A 23,518-nucleotide genomic window follows, 5' to 3' on the forward strand; every position below is an offset into this window, starting at 1 on the left:
TTATTGTGGATGGGGGTGATGGGAGCTGTAGTTCAACAACTGGAGGACATCAGGTTGGGAACCACTGGGCTAGAGAAAGGAAACCAAGGGCTGCAGCTGACCTCTCTCTAGGTTGATTTGCAACATGATCTATGAAAATGAAGTCTATTTACATTTTGAAGAGCCCAGGAAAAAACAAACACAAAACAGATCTAAATCAAGTTTCATAACAACACAGATTTTCCCTAAACAAGAGAGCACAAGAGAGAATGTTTCCCAAGCTATTAGAACAAGATGGGAACAGCAGCACAGCTATATGGGAGTAATCATTCTTTCATGGGACAATTTCCTACAGATCTTACTGGAGTGGTACATGAAGCAGCCCTCACACTGTTTAAGTTATATACGAACTGACCCAAAGTGGTCATGAGAAGAGCAGCAGGATCATTTGCACAGCACAGAGTTTACTGGTCCACAGAGAATACACACTGACGGCACAATCTGATATCACCCCTTTTGCTGGCTATTTGGTTGCAATATTCTCATACTCCTTGATCATGTAGAGAGTGGTTCTCTCAGATTAACAACCCCAAGATAGCCTTTGAAATTTGTGTACAAATTTATAGACACAGTTAGATGTTACAAGTGCCATGTGGAGAATCAGATCCAAGCTCATCTGGAACATAGGAAGCTGCCATATACCGAGTCAGACCATAGGGCCATCTAGCTCTGTATTGCCTACCCAGACTGGCAGCGGCTTCTCCAAGGTTGCAGGCAGGAATCTCTCTCAACCCTACCTTGGAGATGCTGCCAGGGAGGGAACTTGGAACCTTGGCTCCACCCCCGGAGAGGACTATCTTGCAGTGCTCACATGTGGTCTCCCATTCAAATGCAACCAGGGCAGACCCTGCTTAGCTAATGGGACAAGTCATGCTTGCTTCCACAAGACCAGCTCTCCTCTCTTACCCGGTACCTCTTGGACCAAACGAGATCCCATGCAAGTAAGTGTCAAGCTGTCACCAAAATGCAACAGCTCCTTTCTCTAGGCCCCCTTCTGTGAAGTCTAGTGCAATTTCCCAGCACCCCAACTTTAGTGTTCGCTGTTCTCCTGTCCCTCACCAGCAGAAGCCAAAATGATGTGATGCAGAGGTGGAATATCAGAATACATACATCATGGCACACGTATAGGTTTGAAAGGAAGCTCGATGCAAAGCTCCTGTATTGCGGGGGAAGCTGCACATTTAGTGCAGGAAAAGGCTGCACTTTCACCAGTGCGGCTGCCAGTACTTTCCTTAATTTGTACATTTATCAAACTCTTCTTGCTGATCCAAGGCTCATACTACAAGAGTGGTGAGGGGCAGTTGCTCCCCTGTACAGAGTATTTGGAAACTTCTAACTGCTGTGAAGCATTATTCTTGTGCAAGAGGGATGTGCATGGAATGGGATTTGCGTTCTGTTCTGAGCTTGGAACAGGATGCAAATTCCCGGAACCTTCCGTTGGAACAACCGGTCAAGCCAGTTCTTCCGACAGAACAAGCTTGGAATGTTTTGAGTGCTCCGAGCGCCATATTGGGAGGCATGTTTTTACGATAACCAGCCAACCAAGCAGCAAGATTGTGAGCCAATTGGAAGCCAGTGCCAAAACTAGTCAGCAAGGAGAAAACATGCCTCCAAAAGTGGCGCTTGGAATACTCAAAACGTTCTGATCCAGAATGGCGTTGTTCTGTACCGAGCTTGAAACAGGCCCTTCATTTGAAAGGTGTCCTGTTTTGAGCTCGAAACACTCAAGAGGGCCCATTTTGAATCGGAATGTTTCAAACTCAAAACATTCTGCACATCCCTATTGTGAAGTGGTGACACTGGTCATTTATTGTCAAACATCAGATTTCTTCCTGAAATGAAAGTGAAATCGGATCTCCTGCAAATACCACCTAGGAAGCTTTCAGAGCATCTGCTCATGGTTCAACGGACAAACAAAAATCTGGAGGCATTTATAGCACCGTCAAATGTCATCAGCATCAGTTATAGCTCTGGGACAGAAAGTGACAGTAAAGATATTGGAGAAATGCCAAGCAGAAGCTGGATAATGAAGAGACGGTTGACCCCACTTGATATGAAGGGAACCCCAGTGAAAGAAAGCTTTGTAAAGATACACATGGTGTTGTTGGTGGCTCACTCTCACCACCCCACCCCCCACCCCCCATTTGATGCTGCTCCCATGGCAAGAGGGGACAATGCTATGTAGCAGCTATTAGGACTGAGTGTAGCAAACTCTGATTTCCCCGATTCCTAATTGCTACTGCTTCTCCTAGTTCCATTCCAATAAGCAAAACGGTGAAGTTGACTAGACCAGGTGGATGAGTAGCCTCTGACCTAAACAATTTCCCTCCAGAGGGATTTAAAGGGGGAGGAGGAACCACCACTCCTGAAATTGGGTCTTGGGTTCACACCCTCACAGTCCTGCTCTTCTCCTTGCTGGTGGGCGAGGTAAACATCCACACTGGGAGACCCTGTGGTGATGTGAATGTGGGAACTTCCTCAACTATGAGATGTTAGAGAGAGTTAGATTTCTCAGCCCGCCCACCCACCCACTTACTACTTCACAGGGTGAATGGGATGTGGGTGGGAAGCATGCCTGAGGCCCACTCCCAATCTCACCTGGTGCCAGATGGGGAAACATCCAAGTGGGTCCAATGCCAAGGCTGAGGGTTGTGCGCATTTTCTTTTCCTGGCATTTCCCCCATGTCAATTAGTTCAGCTTAGCAGAGCTGCCAGGTGCAATTAAGAGCTAACACACTCTTGCTCACTTACATAACCAGTTACTTGCAGACACTGCTCAGAGCTAGCTACACTGAGAGGAGCACCAACGTTCTCTCGGAACAGCACTCTGAGGCTAAACTGCGAGTCCAAAGATACAGAGAACAGATCTGCACACCTCCTTTCCCGAGCAGTAGCTCCCACCTCATGCAAGCAAAAAAAACAAAGACTGTGTGGGAACCAGCTAGCAGCTATGCTAGGGAAACCCCACAGAAAGCAAGGAGTGTCCACACAGCATTTAAGTCAATATGCACACATATTTGAGAGGTGGCGTTAGAGACTCTTCGGCGTGTGCAACCTCCAGGTTCCTTTTGTTACTGGGGCTACTTTTTGGTAGGCTCCTCACAAGGCCACAGCACAGCAACTTCAATCTCTGATGCCGTTTATTAGATTTGCATCCTGCCCTATCTCTAAGGAGCTGAGAACAACAATATCTCCCTGCTTGCCACATTGTGAAGTAGGATAACTTGCCAAGGTCTCCTCCATGACCGTCATAAACTGAGCCAGGATGGGAAGCCAGGTTTCCCCATCCTATCATTCCCCACACAAGGCTCTTGCCAGTGTGACTGAAGGCAGCTCATGGGCAACCATGGCGGCTCGTACACAGACCCCCAGTGCCACACTTGTGCTTCCTACTGCAAACCTGTGATGTGTTAACATACACTCATGCTTCTCTAAACATTTGTATATCCATGTCCGAGGGCACGGATTGGGCCAGAATTCCCAGACACCGGTATGCTGGTGTTTTAAATGTGGAGCTGCCTTCAGTGGGTACAAGAAATAAAAGCATGAAACCTTCCACCAGAAAATAGGCGGAGTCTCCCCACACTACCAGACCAGGCTTGAAAGGTTTTCTAGATCCCCTATACATCCCCTTTAACCAGTAGCAGCTCCTCCTAAGCAGCCGCCAAAGGAGGCAAAGCTGCGTCTTCTTCCTGGTTGTTCCTCTCTCTCCCGCCAGAGCCGTGCTGCCTGCAGACTGGCCATCTGTCAGGTAGAGCTACATGGTTAACTGCGCAGCTCTTCCTCTACGAATGGCCAGCCCGCAGGCGGTGCGGGAGAGGGAGCTGCAGCCAGAGCTGCTACTGGGAAGCAGGGGCAGGTGCACCTCCTACCTGGCTCTTTAGGACCAGCGGCTACTGCCTTTAACTAACTATCGAGCCAAACTGTCTCCAGTTAACCCAACATTTACAGTCCAATAGCCATTATGAATCTGTCCTTTTCAACAAACACACGCGAATGAAACTTTCAACTCCAAGTTCTGTAAACAACCAGTCTGTATCTTATTACACAGCAATGCATATTCACCTCATCCACCATTAACATTACTGAAAGAAATCTGATATTTCCTGGTAGGGATGTTATCTCACACTAAATTGAAAAGATTTTTAATCTTATTAAGCTAGAATAGCATGTCACAGAAGAAAGCAGCGCAGAGATTAAATCCCAGACATGGGAAGCTGCTCAAGAGACAGGTACAGTGGAATATAATGTCCAATTCTGGGGGCCCCCATTTCAAAAAGGAGGTTGATAAATGGGGATGGGTTCACGAGGATGACAGCCAAGATGGGGAGGGGTCTGAACACCAAGCCCCATGAGAAACAGTTAAAGGAGCCGAGCATATTTTGTCTGGAGGAGACTAAGGGAAGACACAAGAGCCATCTTCAACCATCTGGAGGGCTGTCACATTTAGGAGAGAACAGGCTTGCTCTTTGCTGCTTCAGAGGGCAGGACTAGATCCAATGGCTTGAAACTGCAACGGAGCCAATTTGGGGAGACATTCGGAAGTTCTTCCTAACTGCAAGAGCTGCTCGGCTTGAGTAGTGGTGATTCTCCTAAGCTGGAGGGTTTTCAACCAGAGGCTGGGCAAGGGTTGGGTTAGAAGACCTCCAAGGTCCCTTCCTACCTCTGAAGCCCATTGCAACCATTCTTACAGAAACCACTTGAGAATCTTAGACATCGGGTCACAGAAAGTGATAAAGCAGCCTCTCCTCCCCCTGCCCCTGCCAGTCCTCCTTAAAGAAAGTTTGTGTCAGTGTACTACACATGGCACACACACAGTGCATGCTTCCAGGCATCTGTGGCAATACTTTCTTATATACCTTTTCAGTGGTGCATTAAATTTGATGTAAAAGCCTTTATTTATAAAGGAAGCAAAAACTCATCAATTAGTTTGAGGGACAAAAGGGTCGCAAACAACATTACTGGGAAGTGAGGATTTTGCTATACTTTTGCGTATTTAGAGAGATAAGGTAATTAATATTAATTTATTTACTTTTTAAATGAAGCTTGCTTGACATTTTCAAACTTATTTAGAAAATGGGCCTGATTCCTCCAACTCTATTCCTGGCAGACTGGCAGAACCTCACCACACAGACGATAGCAGCAAGAGCAGGCTCCACAATGAGAAAGAGGAACTTGGTCCTCCAGTATATCCCATGATGCATTGTGCTCCCAGCTCTCAGTACACCAGCAGCTTTCCTGACTGGCCCCTCTAAACCACAAAACTCTCTGACAAAGATGGCTGCCAGCTCCTGGAGACTGCTTTAACCAGGGATTTCAGCAGTCGATCAGAGACCAAGGTAGAGCAGCTGCTATTTTTAATCCAACCCTGGTAGGAATCAAGGTACAACAGTTGGGCTTCACAGATTTGAATCAACTGGGTAGGCAGGCTTCAAGTGGGTTCTCACAATCAGCAATAGCTGGCTTTTTGTCTCCTACCCTCCGATTGCTGCTCATGAGAATAGGCTTGACTTTTTTTTTAATTAGGTTAAACCTTCCAGTCTGCTTTTCAGGCTAATTTTCAATTCCTGTCTAAGACCATGTGGCACAAAGGACGGGTGGGGAGAGAGGTCAGTACCAGGCTAGCTGAAACCTGGAGAAGATGACCCTGCACACATGGTCTCACCCAGCCCAATTCCTGGTCAGAAAGGAAGCTGAAGAGTTGGCCTGGCTCCTGGGAAGCTGAAGGAGTTTCCTACTTGCCTGGCTGCTTCTTTTTCTGGGGTAGTGTGAGTGAGTGACATCTTTTAAAATAACTAATTGAAGCTAAAGGACTATAACATACTATGACTGTATTGACCAATATTTTGCTGTGAATTTCCCATCTGATGGATGGAGGAGCAGAACATATTTGGGGGGAGGACCTGCCTTTTCGTCAGCAGTAGCATAATTCTAATTCTATTTGCTGTTATTTATTTACCACCATAGGTAATTACAATACATTACATATTATTAGCCATTGTTTCCTACATACAGAAATTGCTTGTGTGTAACCACTTCTACAATGAGGTGTCCACACACAAAGTTGCACATACACGGATGACTCTGTTGCAGTTTGAGATATACTTTCCTGCAAAACAATGTTACATAGGGAAGGGCTCCTGCTTCAGCTCCTTATCACTTGGCCTTTCTACCAAAGTGCACACACACTGAACCAGAGATAAGCTACACTGACTGACATCCCAACTGACTGTGTAGTCACAAGAGGACAAATACAATAGATATTTATATTCACAGATGTGTCCCTGCTGCTGCACAGGGGTGTATGACTGGTTTTCTCTACACTCTCCATTCCCTGAAAGTGTTCTACACCACCCCAAAATGTGTGAGGATCATGCAGCCCTCTGGGACATATTTTCAGGTAGCATAGGGCATTTCTGGAGGGAATGATGAAAATTCCACACCCACCCACTCCTGCAGTAGACATCACAGGGGCTACAGAAGCTCTCTGCAGTAGGGACACCTTCTACTCACTTTGTGACAGCATAGCTAGTTAGATCATCAGCCATCATTGGTTCCTATTTCCTTGAATGTTACATCTAAGGACTCTCATTTTTCTGTGCTGCATATTTTGTTTTTCTACCATCTTTCTTTCCCGAGTTACACTTCCCAGTTCGCTATACAATTTTGCCTATGCAGTACAATTTTCAAAAAGCTGTATGTTCTAGGAGGATACCAGATCTTTGATGACTTGTTTGTTTTCTGCCTGGGGCTGGGAAGAAATGAGCGGTGTGCAGACACCTGGAAGGAAAATGCTTCCTCACCTGATAGGGGCAGGGAATGTGATATTCTTTGCACCGTTCTTGTATCCATGTAGTCTCCCACACACCACGGTAAGCCTGCTCATAGAAATAGCAGCCAATTACGACCAAGAGTGGCACAAGGTAGAGAACACTGAAGACGCCAATCCGGATCATGAATTTCACCAACTTGTCTTGGTTCTCCTTCTCTAAAGGAATTTCAATACGAACTCGATTTAAGGAGATAATGCCAGCAAGCAGAAGAGAAACGCCAACCACCACATACAGGCAGAGGGGAGCAAGAACAAAGTATCTCAAGGCATCCACATCATAGAGTCCAACAAAACACACACCGCTGATGTTGTCACCTTCAATTTTATTCATAGCTAGGAGGATGATGGTCAGGGTTCCTGGGATACCCCAGGCACTTGCATGGAAAAGCAGGGCTTTCTTCTCAATGGCTTCACTGCCCCACTTTGGCACAGCTGCCAAGAACCACGTGATGGTCAGAATCACCCACCAGACGCTCCCAGCCATGGTAAAGAAATAAAGCACCATGAAAAGCATGGTGCACGCCTTGTTGTGAGAGCCCTGAGTCACTGTGGAAGCTTTATACGTGGTGGGGCTAGAGGCATTGCAGGAAACGCTGTCCTCCAGCAAGAAGCCAATGAAGAATATGAGAGACACCATCATGTAACAGACTGCATAAAATATGATGGGCCTTTCTGGGTAGCGAAATCGGGTGACATCAATCAGGAACGTCAAGAAAGTGAACAAGGTGGCTGAAAGGCAGACAATGGCGATCACACCAATGAAGTATCGTGCAAAAGAGAGCTCTTCACGCCTGAAATACATATTTGGACAAGGAGGGGAACAGTCCCGGACCCTCAGGAATGTGTAACCCAGATCAGGGTCTATTTTTAACTCTCGGGGACACCAAAAGCCATAATCTCTTTGCACTGCCACTGGCGCCTCTTCTGTTGGCTCCCCAACTACACTGAGATCAACCAGGCGGGGATAAGGCTCATCGCAGTCCGGGAACCTAGAACAGCAGAGAGAAAGAACCTCTTAAGAACATGTCGCACACATAGTTACAGGCAACAAAATAATCAGGCCGTTCCTAAGTGACAACACAAGGATAATGAACTGGTGGATAGTGATAATGAGAAGCTGTTAACTCAAGCCCTTAGGAAAGGCTCTCCCTGGAAATGAAGCTATCAAACAAGCCAAGCGGGGCCTGTTAAACTGGTTGCTCTCATATTTAGCAGGAGAGCAAGTGTCCATCTCAGCATGGTGTCCCTCCTAATGGCTGTTGCTTGCATCTCTTGTGTTTCTTTTTAGATTACAAGGCCCTTTTGGGACAGTGAACTACCTTCTCATTCATACACCACTTTGAGAACAGTTCTGCTGTATGATTAATAATAATCTCTGCATAATCTGAAAGTTTTAGACCTCCCCAAGTAGCTCTTGCTTTGACAAAGGTCTGCAACCCACTATTTGGCTGGCTATTCCAAACCAATATGTTAACTAATTGTTCTCAACTCTCTTCATTTACCTAGTTGGGTCCTCCAGGCCTTAATCCAACACACTGCCCTTTGGAGCACTTTGGCTTCAGTGCTAGTTACAAGATACAGATCAGCAGGCAGACAGTGGGTGGTCATGCTCAGCTGCAAGAAGTGGATGGAATGGACTGAGAAATTTTACACAATGAGTAGGGTAGAGTTCCCTGTTAGAAAATGGAAGCTGGACTTGAACCAAGCAGAGCAGAGCTAGCTGCCCAAGCTCCTGTGGATTTGTTATAACCAACATTCTTGACTGCGAGTCATAACATTTCTCCCAGTCTTTCCTCATTTGACCAAGCTAGAAGAGGAGAGTGTTCAAGTAACTGAAAAGTTACAAGAAAAATTTAGTACTGCCATTCTAGACAATCTCAACCACCCAGATAACATTCTTGGTGCACTTTATGTGCCATGCAACCAATTGCTTGGCATATTTTTCTTTCTGACTGAATACATTAAAGACTTAAGAGTACTCAGTACAAAAACAGAAGCTTTGCACAGTTGGTTTAGAAGGCAGAACAACTGCCTTGCCATTCATTGCTTAATCATACTTGCCCTTTCAGAAAGCAAAAGAGCAGAGGAGAATATTAAAATGAAGCTTGTATTTTAACATGACTTGAAAAAGGAATTCTCAAAAGCAGTTTGTCGTCACATTTACCACACTTCTTGAAAGTTACTTTAGGCCTCGTTTGGACACAGTGTGAAACCTCGCGTGGACGGAACTGTGGCGGAGGAACCCCTCCCTCTTCCTAGCCCACCCAGGCTCCATCCCAGCAAGCTCTGTTCTGCTCATGTCACCACACTGTGGGAAAGGTGTCAGCCCACTAGTGAAGCTGCAACCATGGGCTGTGATATTTGAGGGAGCGTGCTCTGCGTGATTTCAGCAGCGTCCGCCAGCCCTCGGCAGGGCAAAGGTATTTCAACCCTTTCCTCACAGTGCTAGCAGCACTGTCTTCTGCAGTTGGGGAGGAAGGGTCTTGTGGCCCCCTTCTTCCCTCCCCCTGGGAAGAGAGGATGGGGCCCCTCTCTTCCCACTAGTACAGATTAAAGATAGGCTGCACAAGCACGCCCTTTTTTTCCTCATATGTTCGCAGAATGAGTTTACCGGCGATGGCCATTTGTAACACACACATACCAGCCCCTTCTCCAGCATATATGTCAGGTCATCCTCTGCATTTCTCTGGGGACTTCTATTTTTTCCTCTCCCTAGACCCCCATCCCTATCCCATGTATGACTGCTTATTCATTGGCTGACGATATGTTTCCAAACAAAATACGAAGTGCTGGTTATTTATTTATTTATTTTCTATACTGCCTTTCATTAAAACAATCTCAAGGCATCTCACAAAAGTTAGAACAAGACATTAAAATTACACAATTAAAATATTAAGCTGGAATATAAAAATCCAAACCTGATTAAAAGATTGAGAACAAGCACAATACAACCATAAAAAATACAAAGCAGCAGCAATATAAACCATCGTATTAAAACCTGGGTAAAAAGCCAAGATTTCACTTGCTTTCTAAAAACTGTGATGGAGATCAAGGAGCATATGCCCACAGGAAGAGCATTCCACAGTCTGGGGGCAACAACTGAGAAGGCCCTGTCCCAAATGGTTTTATTACTTATAAATACCTCAATGGCTTGGGTCCAGGGTACTTGCAAGTGCCTTTTGTAATGAACCCAGTTATTTATTTATTTATATATCTATCAAATTTATATACTGCCCAAACTTTCGTCTCTGGGCAGTTAACAATGACATAAAAACAATTAAAACAGATATAAAAGGTTAAAACATTCAACAATTTAAAATCAGCATAAAATTAAAACCTGCAAATTTAAAAAGCTGAAAAAGCTTGATTGAAGAGATGGGTCTTCAGATGTTGTCTGGAGGTTACCAACAAATGTACAGGTGAAACTCGGAAAATAAGAATATTGTGCAAAAGTCCATTAATTTCAGTAATAATGAAAAGTATACAGTGTACTGTGCTTGATTGGCCAGCAAACTCGCCTGACCTGACCCCATAGAGAATCTATGGGGCATTGCCAAGAGAAGGATGAGAGACATGAGACCAAACAATGCAGAATTGCTGAAGGCCGCTAATGAAGCATCCTGGTCTTCCATAAGACCTCATCAGTGCCACAGGCTGATAGCATCCATGCCACGCCGCATTGAGGCAGTAATTGCTGCAAAAGGGGCCCAAACCAAGTACTGAATACATATGCATGCTTATACTTTTCAGAGGTCCGATATTGTTCTATTCTACAATCCTTGTCTTCTTGGTTCCATGTAATATTCTAATTTTCTGAGATTGTGGATTTGGGGTTCTCATGAGCTGTACGCCATGATCATCACAATTATAACCAATTAAGGCTTGACTTATCTCGCTTTGCATGTAATGCGTCTGTCTCATATATCAGTTTCACCTTTTAATTTGCATTACTGAAATTAATGGACTTTTGCACGATATTCTAATTTTCCGAGTTTCACCTGTACCACTCTTTTGAGGTCAATGATCTCGAGAAATGGGCGCAGCTGGCCTATCAGCCGAAGCTGAAAGAAAGCACCCCTGGCCACCGCCTCAACCTGAGAAACCAGAGAGAGGTGTGACTCCAGAAGTACTCCCAGACTGCCAACCTGTTCCTCTTGGGGAAGTGCCACCCCATCTAGAACAGGTAGATCAAAATAATCTCTAGAGTTCTGACCCCACACAATAAGTACCTCCATCTTATCTGGATTCAGCTTCAGTTTATTCTCCCTCATCCAGCCCATTACTGCTTCCAGACAGGCATTTAGGGAGGATATGCCAACTCCTGAAGAAGTTGACATGGAGAAGTAGATCTGGGTGTCATCAGCATACTGGTAACACCCAGCTCCAAATCCCCTGATGATCTCTCCTAGCGGTTTCATGTAGATGTTAAAAAGCATTGGAGAAAGTAGAGAGCCTTGAGGGACACCATACTTAAGCTCAGATTTCGAAGAGCAACAATCTCCAATCAACACCATCTGGAATCTGTCCAAGAGATAGGAGCGGAACCACTGTAAAACAGTGCCTCCCACCCCCAACACCCTCAGACGTTCCAGAAGGATATTATGGTCGATAGTATTGAAAGCCACCAAGAGATCCTAAAGGACCAACAGAGTCACACTTCCTCTGTCAATTCCCAATTGGAGATCATCCATCAGGCCGACCAAGGCAGTCTCCACCCCATAGCCCGCCCGAAAACCAGTTTGAAATGGGTCCAGATAATCAGTTTTCTCCAAGACTGTCTGGAGCTGGGAGGCCACCACCTTCTCAATTACCTTGCCCAGCCATGGGATATAGTTGCTCAACTCTGAGGGATCTAACGCAGGCTTCTTTAAAAGAGGTCTAATGATTGCCTACTTAAGACAAGGAGGCATCCTGATCCCTCTCAGAAAAGCATTTGATTTCCACCAGGCCTCCTACAACAGCCTCTCCGCTAGATCGAACAAGCCATATTGGACAAGGGTCAAGAGAACAAGTAGTAGGCCTCACTGCTCCAAGTCGCTTGTCCACATCCTCAGGAGTCACAAACTGAAACTGATCCAGACAGACTACATAAGAGGAGTTGTTGGACACCTCCAATTCAGACATCAAATTAATTGTGGTGTCTCCATCTAAGTTGGTCCAAATCCGAGATATTTTATCTGTGAAAAATTCTTTAAACCCACCACAGCGGGTAACTGATGCCTCCAAGTTCTGGTTCAAGGGAGGAGGAGCAGATACTAGTGCTCTCACTGGATGCGAGTTCACAGAAGCAATACGGGCAGAAAAGAACTATGCTCAGGCAATACGTATGGCAATATGTATCTTTAAATGTGCTCTGTGTTGTAATCTGTCTGATTGTTGCTTATTAAGGAAACCTGGAGAGGTCCAGTTACAGTTGCCACCAGCTCATTTGATGGTGACTTGGGACTGGGCCTTCTCTGTGGCTGCCTTGGGGCTTTGGAATATGTTCCCTGTCAAAATAAAAGCACCTACATCTGTTTGCTTTTAGGAAGACCCTCAAGACACAGCTGTTCTCTCTGGCTTTTAACTAAAATTAATTTAACACAGTCTGTTTTTATCCCATGAAATTGTTTGATTTTTATTCTGTGAAATTGTTTTAACCCTGTTATATATCTGTTGTTTTAAATTGTATACACCACCTAGAGACACATATCCAGCAGTATATAAATATAATAATTGATGGATGGATGAGACTGCTAGGAATAGGTTGAGATTACTTAGGATTTGCCCCTTTGATTTTTGGTAGTATTGTTCTATTTTTTGTACATGTTGGTAGGGGAAGCCCTTCCTGTGGGTGCAAGCATACTCGACCATAGCATACTTGACCAAAGCAAGCATACTCGACCAAACTTCATGAGAGGAAGAACTATCCATCTAGAGCAGGATCAAATCCCACAGGAGACTCTTCTTGTGCAACAAAGATGGATCCTGTTCCAAGCAGACCACTCTCTCATGAGAGTGCCTGGCCATAATGACACGCATGTGGGCTGGAGGGCTTTTACCGCCCGGCTCAGTTGACAGTTTCACAAAAACCCCAGGAAGGGTCCCTCGGCGACATCCGCCCTGGTCCTGGTGACTGCTGGGAACCAAGAATATAAGCACCCTTTATGAGTCTGGTCTCCCCACAACACATCTCCATGCTCGGTTTAGCTTCCCACGGTCACCTGGCTAGCCAGGGAACATTCTAATCCATGGGTGTCTCATCCCAGAGTGCCCCACGGTGGCTAGTTTGCATTCACCACCACATCAGGCCCAGCCTTGGAATACAGGATTCATCCCTGGTCTCTCTCTGTCTGCCCACCCAATCCAAACACCCAGAGAGGCTTGGATTACTTTAAAGCAGGGCTGCTCAACTTCGGCTCTCCTGCAGATGTTGGCCTACAATTCCCATAATCCCTGGCTACTGGCCACTGTGGCTAAGTTCAAAACTTAGCTGGAGGAGCTAAGTTGAGCAGGCCTGCTTTAAAGTCTGGAAGGGTTGGGTGCAAGGGGGAAGGTACAAGTTCTATTGTTAACCAGTGCTGCCAGGAGTCCTATAACAATGGGGGCTCCTATAGTTGGGAAGTTTACCTCACGAAAGTACAGTCAAATGAAGAGCTGAAACACATTACTGTTTGTTTTCTCTAGTGGACTGGCCCTCTCATGAGAGGGCTAATACCCTGGCTGGCAGGCTAGCACAAAAACAAGAGTGTGTTGGGTCTTTCTCACTGCTTTGTTCATGTCTGCTAGCCTGGTGGCACCCTTGGTTACAGTGAACCAAACTCTAGGTTCCTTTGCCTGCCTTAACGTACATATCCCCTCCTAGAGAGTCAATAAGATCTGTTCCTGGAGTACCAGACGAACAGCCCCGGCCTCTCCATGGTCTGGCAATCTGGGCCTTCCCCTGGGATTCTCGGGTATGTCCCTTGGTCTGGTCTCTTTCCCCCACCCCACCTTTGTGTACATTAAGACCAAAGAAACTACACTCCATCGTTAAGATCTGAGAGCCCCAGGATGGAGCAAGATTGGGTGTTAGATCAATGGAAGGGCTCCTTGCACATGTATCTTTTATTTGAGGCATGCTTTCCCCAATGCTGTTCCATCCCTTTAAATGCAGGGACGTGGCATCCTGCTGCCAAGCAGTGGCAGGAGGAGCAAGGAGACAGCAGAGGGCACAGCATCAGCTCCTAGAGGAGGCCAATGAGAAACATGGCCTCCCTAGAACTGACACATTGATGGGCTGCGCTGAGCTACCGGCCTCCCTATGGGATAAACATAACCATGTATACCGCTCTGGGCTCCTTGGGAGAAATAGCGGGATATAAATGTAAATAAATTAAACAACTTTCCGAAAAAGTGGGAACTGTTTCTGATGAGGCAACCTTGCAAACAGTTGGAAAGACACTAAGCAACAGTGGCTTCCAACTGTCTTAACTAATGGATGCACTGCACACGGAGTTGGAATGCCATGTGGAGCTTTCAGTCTTCTCAATCAGGGCTACTGTGCAGGTGTGAACCCAGTGGTGTAAATACACCAACAATCACAAAAAAGGATACAGATCTGCCTGAATAATGCCAACTGGGATCCCCCCCCCCCCACGTGTGTGCATGAATGAGAACAAGAGAGAAAGTCATCCTCCTGGCTCAGGCAAAGGATCCTCATGTAAGCTAGAGGAACGTGCCTCTCCCCTAGCCATTACACACTTCTCACAAGAGTTGGGATACCCTCTTCTTTAGAGAAAGCTGGTCTTCAAAGCAATTTATGCCCCCCCCAATTCTAAATAGTCAAATTTGAGGAAAATATAGTGCTAATGATACGAAGTTCGTTTCCTCTCCAAGAAACAGTCTGCTACCTCAACTAAACAAAAGAAAATCAAGGAATAACTTTGAATAGAAGTCCTGAAACATATTAGAACAGTAGGTGGCAATTAAACTGACACACTCCACAGGTTTCACTCACCTGCTGCATTCCATATCCTCTGGCCAAGACACACCAAACATCTCCATGAGTTTCGAACACTCACTATATGCCCGTTGACAAATCCTGCGACATGGGAGGGTGACTCTGCCGTACTCCATGCAGACAGGAGCATAGAGAGCACACAAGAATGGTCGAAAATCCCGGGAACAATCAAGGTTTACCATTGGGTGGAATGGCTACAAAGAAAGGAAAAGGGGAACAAATAGCTCCAGGTCACCATTTCAGCAATAAGAGATTCTATTTTATGAAACAATCTGGGTGGTTATAATAATCTAAGATCTCTGTGTCTTTATATAGCATGATTGGTCTTCTTCCCAAAGCTGGGCAGATAACTCGGGCAACAGTTGGTACAGGATGCCAACAGAAATATTTCTTAGAGCAAGAATATAATCATGTATCAGGGAGTCTTTCAAGAAAGAGATATTCATTCATTCATTCATTCAATTTCTATACCACCCTTCCAAAAATGGCTCAGGGCAGTTTACACAGAAAAATAATAAATAAATAAGATGGATCCCTGTCCCCAGAGGGCTCACAATCTAAAAAGAAACATAAGATAGACACCAGCAACAGTCACTGGAGGTACTGCACTGGGGGTGGATAAAGCTGTGTATTCACAACTTTTACTTCAACTGGTATGCTTCCACTTTTGAGACCGCCATGTTAATTTTGTACAATGCAGGCCTATATAAACTGGTGACCCATCAACCCATGAGTGTGTTTCACTCACACACTCTCCTGTGCTAGGCAAGCAGCAAAACAAGGTGGTTTATGAAGCCTTGGTAGGTTGCCAGGAGTGCCTGGTGTGTTACATTTGGCCTGGCAGATCACAAGTTATTTGGGTCTGGCTTATGACGACCTCCTTTTGAGTGCACACTGCATAACTGCAAGACCAGAAAACATGACACTGCCATCCACAAGAATTTCTTTTTGCATATTAATTCTCAAACCACAGCCTTAGTCTATTATTATGACATAATACCACATCAACACCATTGGCTACTTTGTATCGAGTTTAATCCAAAACTGTCTATGTTCAGGTAGTTGAAATTTCAGCTTTCTCCAGATAGCAAACAGGGCCAAGAAAAGACATTGCCTTTCCTTGCAAATGCACAGTAAGCACAAAGTCTGAATTCACCTTGAGGCTATACTAAGCATTAAGCAGCCAAGTATTGTATTATGGCAAGCCTCTCATGAAATCAGAGAAAGGAAAAAGAAAAGCATGAGAAGAGACAGATAATGCAAGCCTTGTGGGGGGAGGGATGGGGGGGAATGTGTCACATTTCTCTAAAATCAATAGTACAGATGGTACAACACAAAGTGTTGGATTTGAACCAGGAAAAACTGGGACTCAGAATTCCCATTCAGCCATGCAACTCACTGGGTGGCCTTGCAAGCCACTATCGTACCTCACAGGGTTGTTGGAAAGCCAAGACACAGTCAGTTTATGCCAGCCTGAACTCCTTAGAAGACGGGCGAGATACAGACATGATGCATAACTGAGATCCCCACACCCACACCCTAAGCGTACAATAAACTGGCTAGACAAACTAGTAAGAGACAAGGTGTCAGTACAGCTGCCAATGCTCCCAGAGGAAGCAGACAACATGCAAATAATCAAATGTTATTAATCTATGCAGTTTGTGAATTGGCCATTCTTCTCTTTTCTTTCCCACTCTTCCCCTTTGGGGGAAAACGGGTGGTGGCACAACATGCCATCTGTAAATCTCTAATGCAAGTCTGGACTTCAAGTTGCCTCCCAGTGTGGCTGGAAGAGAGAGAAAGCAGCTCTCCTATATGCAGTTTCTAGAACAGAGTCATATTGCACAGGGTTGCATTAGGAAGGCTCAGTCTGCACAGGGCCATCTTTGTTTCTCACTGAACCTTAAAAGAGTCAGCCACCCTCTAAGGCTGGACAGGAGAAAGGTGACCACACGGGGACATTTTATGTGAAACAGGAGTCCAAACACATAGCCAGTGTCAAGCTGATGCAATATTCTATTGCTCGATAGGGTTAGAATCCCTATTGTTGGACAAAGTATAGTGTGCCGTTGGATTGGTGTCGAATCCTGGTGACCACAGAGCCCTGTGCTTGTCTTTGGTAGAATAAAGGAAGGGTTTACCATTGCCATCTCCTGCGTAGTGCGAGATGATGCCTTTCCGCATCTTCTTATATTGCTGCTGCCCGACATAGGTGTTTCCCATAGTCTGGGAAACATACCAGTGGGGATTCGAACCTGCAACCTCTGGCTTGCTAGTCAAGTAATTTCCCCACTGCACCATTAGGTGGGCTTGTTGAATTGTTAAAGCAGAGTGGTAGAATCCAAGAAAGTGAACACTAGTCCATGAAAGCTTATGCTTTAAAAAAAATAAATGCTAGTCTTTAAGAGCCACAAGGTTCTTTATTGAATCTTTACAATATTATGTTAGACCAGAGAAGCCTTTATGTATTTATTTGATTTCTATACCGCCCTTCCAAAAATGGCTCAGGGCAGTTTACACAGAGAAATAATGAGTAAGATGGTTTACTGAAGCCTTGGTCTACAAGCTCCTCGAGAGAACCTCCTAATGTAGATGCCGGATACATGTGAACAGGGAGGGATGGGGAGATGAGAAGGGAGAGAGGGTTGCAAGATAATTGCATTTTATTAGTCTTAGCCTTGGAGCAAATAAGCACTGCTATAGAGAAAGCAGGCAGGAAAAGCATGTACCTATGCAACAGTAAAAAGAGCATTGTTCAGAACAGAACAGCTTTTCACTTTAATTTTTAATTTAGCATCACCATTACAATTAGGGAAGGGGTGGAATTCATGCCTCATTCTGCTCTTTTAAATATAGTGCCTGCATTTTAGAGGATTATTGCCTTGTGTTACCTAGTGATTTGAAAACCTAATGATTTGAAAGTACAGGAAACCCTCTATTTGCAGGGTTCCATTCTCACCTATAGGCGCAAATACGGAAACCATGAATAAAGAAAACTTACCCCTAGCTGGAATCAAGGGCTTAGCTTCCTTAAGTGGGGGGGGGGGACAAAAAAGCAAGGGGAAGCAGAATTAAGGGGGGAAATTCTTCAGCAGTGCCCTCCCAAACCCTGAAATTGATCAAATTTTGGGCAAATATTCACCTATTATTTTTAAGAGCCACAAAATTGCTCTGCACTGTAAAATGGCAGCCAGAAAAGGCTTCAAAAGTCATTTTTTGCCACTCAAAACTGAATAGGCAAGCCCCCCCCCCTTTTTTTACACAGCAGATAAAGGAACCAGGTCTAAGATCCATCTGCAGATACGCAAGACTGCAGATTACAAGGGACTCCTGCATTGAGAGTTTTGATTGTACAGTTGAGCCTAGTTCTAATTGGTCACCCATTCTACAAACAGAACTATAAAAGGCCTTATAGTTAAAGGTTATATAGTTATAGTTAATAACTCTTTGAATAATATTTTGGAACTCAAGGTACTCAACACTCCTGGGCTCTGATCAGACCTTCCCAATCCTTCCCTCTCAGCAAGGGATGGAAAGCCTCAAGACATAGGGGCCCCTAGGAATTCCACTCTCACTCTTCTCACGGCTACAACCTATTTTTTTAGGTTTCCAATAATAATAATATATATGAGTGAGAAGTTCTCTTATAGACTCTTCTCCATATCTGTTCATGTCTAGACAAGCAGAACTACTAGACAAACAGCAGGGGATGAGGGATAAAGATTAAACAGGATTCTTTCCTTCCACCCCACAATCCTTCCTTCCCAGCCACCCCCCACTGGCTATATGGATTCTGAACTTCAGATGAAAGCTTCTCTGTAAAAACAGAAGTGAGCAGCCATTCATTAATCCAAATTTGAGAGGTGTGTAGACAACATGACAACACTAAGCAGCAGTGTTCTGGCTCTGTATGGGAAGGTAAAAGGAACAAAATGTCTTAATCAAAGTTCTTCCTTTGAATGTATAAGCATAAGATGTTGCTTGCCACCTCTGACACAAACACTTTTGTTCTACCAAAATCAAGAAACAGCAGATATAAACAAGACTACAAAGGAAAAAGTTGCTTTCTGCTGACAAAATATAGGTTCCTGAAGCACACAAATATGAAGTACAAAAGGAGCCTTCCTTCTTCATTCACATTCAAATTAACAAGGTCTTTGTGTACCGTTCACAGTCTGCCCCCTCCTTGCAGAGTTTCAGCCCCATTGCCATGGGAACTTTCCACCCACAGGCTTTCAAGCATAGCAACAGGCCAAGCTTAGCAAGGGGTGTGGGTGTGAAAAGGGGGGCAGAGAGTCAAAGGGTACAATTTCGCTCATGAGAATCAGAATCCCAGCCTTTGTAACACTACAAAAGGCTGGGTATCCATAGGAACGGTCCTTCGCTAGACAGAGAAAGGGCCTTGCCAGAGACATGATATGGAAAACAGAAAGGCAAGAGGTGCCATGGTCCTGGAACACACAAGTGGGCAAACTGAAGTCTACCATTTGCTTTACTCTAGGGGGGAAAATATATGGTTCTTGGGCAATTCCTCAATAAATATATGTATAGAACGATGCCTCTTCGTAGTGCCTGCATGTAGTTTGAAGCAGCACAGCTGGCTTGCAGGCTCCTGAACTGCTTGCACACTTCATGCCAAAAGGGCCATTCAGATTTTTCTGCCATTCCTGTAAGACATATGGCTGAAGATTTAAACAAAATATGTGGCTTACATTCATGCCTAGGCAAATTGTTGAGGAGGAAGGATGTTAGAGAACTCGGACTTCTTGGCCCTCACACACACACACACACACACACACACACACACACACACACACACACACTCCAAAGCTATTTTGCTCATCTTCTATCACTGGAGCAATTCACTTATTTTTGCATTCTTCTGCCTTTCCAATAGCCAATCAGGATATCTACTTCCTCGACAATGCTTTTTAATCAGTATGAAATTATGCATGACAGTCTACAGAATAAGGCAACCACAATTCTCAAATAACTATGGATATGTACAGCTAAGCCCACTTAGGATTCTTCCATTTTCTGTAGCACATGAAAGAAACTGGCTTACGTTTGGAAACGCACAAACCCAACAAAGAAATAAGCAGATATGAGAGTAGAATCCATACAGACCATCAGCTCTGAAGGCCATGCACATAAAAATGAAAGTTCACAATCAGATTCCACTTGGAAGAAAACCTTGAGACAGTGGTATTTGTCAAGGCTACTGTATATGCATTGCTTAAAATGACGTGATACAGGTTTTGTGTGGCTAGTTTTATTCACAGTTACTATGACACTGTATGTGATGATACACTACAGGAAGAGTTCGGCCTATAAGTAAATCTGGATATTAAACTGAATATTAAAATGTTGGAGTCAGAGTATAGGGTTCTTCAATCCCCACCCCCAACAGACAGTTGAAAGCAATTTAAGGGATGGCCAGTTGTGTGTGTGTGTGTGTGTGTATGTGTGTGTCAGTCACACACACACACACACCACTGTTGCCTCTAGAAAACAGGTGTAGAGACCACTTAAATCCAGATAAACTTCCTTTTGTTGACTACAATATGGATACTTTATATTTTCATGTTTCCCAACCAGCAACACCCAAGATGTGCTTGGGTATGTTTGGGTGCAGCAGTTTGCTACCCTGCCTTTAGCAGTGGATGTATTTGTAGAAGTTTGAATAAATCATGTGTGTGCGCACATGCACGCATGTGTATATACAGGCACACATATGTGTACAGTTTTATAGACAGTTATACACAATGCATTTTATATGCTTAAAGTGATAGAGTAACCGCAGTCATGATTTAAAAAATAATGCATATTTCAATGTTTACTAAAAAATTCCATATCCCCAGCAAACAAAGACAGAAATACTATTCTGCCCTGCCCCAACCAGGGCTTCAGTGTTTTGATTATTTATTACACAGTATACAAAATCTGAAGCCAACACTGGAGTGCTCATTCGCTTCACCCCTCCATCTTTCCTCTTTTCCTTGTAAGAAAAGCTCCAGCTATGTTTTTTGACACACTTTGATTAAAATTAGGTAGGACCACCAGGGTCCAGATCCCACACGGCAAGCACCAAGTCATCCCTTGGCTAAACTTCTTGTCAACATTACCTAGTTTCTAACAGGTTAAACAAGCTTCTCTCAGGAAATCCAACCTTTAGAGATATCTTTTGCTGGCACCACCACATTAAGCATGGCAAACTGGTGTTCTAGTTCTCATTGCTACCAGCCAGATATCGAATAAGTATTGTGCCTTACAGGAAATTCTTATGATATTTACCTCTCCTCAGTTTCTTTTACTGAATTATTATGGACAGGGAATATTTTAATCTTTCTATTATTTATGTGGCACCATGTGCATGGCACTTCAATTCTTCTATTATTCATTCAGAGATGGCATATCTCACTATATGCAATATCTGTTTCTTTAATAAAGCATGGATGAAGTACAACATTGCGCAAAAAAAAATGCACAAGGAGGCCCATCTGTTCAAGGTTTTGTAGAAACACTTCAAATATAAACCACCAGTATACAGTTCTTAAATTCAAAAGGAAACACTAGCAAATAAAACCTGTTGTCAGCAGAATTCTAATTTTATGAAGCTACATTTTATTATCAGGCTACTGAAAAATAAGTTTGTGTACATTTCACCAATTCCAACAGAATAATTCTCCAGTTAAGCTTCTCAGAACTGGCCATAATACTGAACCATCTGGCTAGATGATGACCCTAAAACACCACAGGAACATAGGAAGCTGCCAGATACTGAGTCAGACCATTGGTCTATCTAGCTTAGTATTATCTTCACAGACTGGCAGCAGCTTCTCCAAGGATGCAGGCAGGAATCTCTCTCAACCTTATCTTGGAGATGCCAAGGAGGGCACTTGGAGCCTAGATGCTCTTCCCAGAGCAGCTCCATCCCCTGAGGGGAATATCTTACAGTGCTCACATGTGGTCTCCCATTCATATGCAACCAGGCCAGACCCTGCTTAGCTAAGAAGACAAGTAATGCTTGCTACCACAAGACCAACTCTCCTCTCCCAGAAGGAATGTGCCTGAGCCATTCATGCAGATGTGGGGCAGTTCCCTTAAGGAGGTGGTAAGCAGGTCCTTAACCGATCCACGGCCGCCCCACCACTTTTCTGGGAGTGGTGCTCACTCCAGCAAAGGCCGTGTGTGGTTGGAGCTGAGCGCCACCCCCAAAAAAGTAGCAGGGTGGCAGCGGAGCAGGTAAGGACCTGCCTACCTCCTTAAGGGAACTGCTCCCCACCTCAGCGAAACGGTTCAGCTGTGAGCTCCCGAGCTGGTTTGATGAAGGAGGCACATCCCTAACCAGTAGGCATAAATTAAAGCACAGAACTGGTGACCTTTAAGAATATATAGCCTCAATATTTTAGTCACAAGCTGCAGTATAAAAGCCTTCAAAACTTACTGCAGCATTTCTAGTTGGGTTTTAGTGTGCAGTGTTTACCTTCCATAATCACATACAAATTTGCTCACTGCATTTTCATTAATTATCTTTTTGCTTATTGGATACAGAAGGAGGGTTAGGTCAGCCTTTTTCTATGATGCTTACTAGATAGGTAAAGTTCTGAGAATAGCTTATGGAAGACTAGTAGGAAAGACCTGTCACTGATGGAGAAAAGTCCTGTTTTGTAGATCACACTTGTAGGCAATTTCAAGAAAATATGTCTAATAAGAATTTATTATTTTGCTTGCAAAATGGAAGTAAAAGAATATTCTGAAATTTGTAGGATTTTATTTTCTAATGGTTATATATGGTAAATTTGAATCCGAGAAAGATCTTCTGCTTTTCTTGGACACTATGTTGTGGAATTACTGTTCCAATTGAGTGTTAAAACTCTATTGAGAACAGCAGCTAAAATATAATTAAGCCTTTATTATTTTTAAAAACACCTCAATGTAAATTTTCCCTGAGAATATTCCAATGTAAAAAGTAGTGCATTCTGCTAATTTCATTGGCAGGATTGTGTATGCAAAATTTAGTACCTACAGATTGGGAAATAACTTTATTTCACATAAATTCTTCAAAATATTTAATACATACACTGACCAATTGGTCTAAAAACCAGGAAGGGGAAGAACAGAAATATTATACATACAAATGGAAGCTAAATGTAATTAAGAATATTTAGATATTGCTTTTCAACAACAAAAAGGTTATTAGCTTTACATGATCCTCTTGTGTCTAAAAAAAGACAAGGGAACAGCAGCAACAGCTATTAGAAGGAATGCTATGTTGGGTTGAATAGAGACAGTTATTTAATTTATATACCGCCTGACTCCAAAGGCTCTAGGTGGTTTACAAAAACACAATACACAGAGAATAAAACCAACTATTAAACAATTAAAATTTAACACATTCAGAGATTAAGTTGCTCGACTCCAGCTAAATATAACAGAACTCTCACTTTATAGAGCTGCCTCTTTGCTCAGTTAGCAGAGGAACAGAAGCAAAGTTCTTTTAACTCATGGGGAGGGATAAGGGCCTCCAACTGAAGAAATATATATTTTTATACTCAAAGCTTCCTACACAGAGAGGCTTCCGTCTCTTTTGAAAACATACCCCAGTTCCTTCAACCTTTAGGAAATGCATTCCAGACTCCTCATCGGAGCTCTTGGCTCAATAC

General features: G+C 44.0%; 1 protein-coding gene across 6 annotated transcripts in view; it reads right to left on the reverse strand.

Annotated features, from left to right (window-relative positions):
• Window positions 1-23,518, reverse strand: part of FZD3 (frizzled class receptor 3) — a 53,278-nt gene that overhangs the window by 13,076 nt on the left and 16,684 nt on the right. For 5 of the 6 annotated variants that reach the window (XM_053249421.1, XM_053249390.1, XM_053249400.1 and 2 more), the window contains exons 4-5: window positions 14,850-15,046; window positions 6,843-7,860 (exon numbers count right to left, since the gene is read on the reverse strand). In XM_053249421.1, the coding sequence (XP_053105396.1) occupies window positions 6,843-7,860; window positions 14,850-15,046 (1,215 nt within the window). The remainder of the gene's footprint in view (window positions 1-6,842; window positions 7,861-14,849; window positions 15,047-23,518) is intronic. The other variant, XM_053249426.1, reaches the window with a different exon arrangement.

Source organism: Hemicordylus capensis, chromosome 1, assembly GCF_027244095.1.
Source record: "Hemicordylus capensis ecotype Gifberg chromosome 1, rHemCap1.1.pri, whole genome shotgun sequence".
NCBI lineage: Eukaryota > Metazoa > Chordata > Lepidosauria > Squamata > Cordylidae > Hemicordylus > Hemicordylus capensis.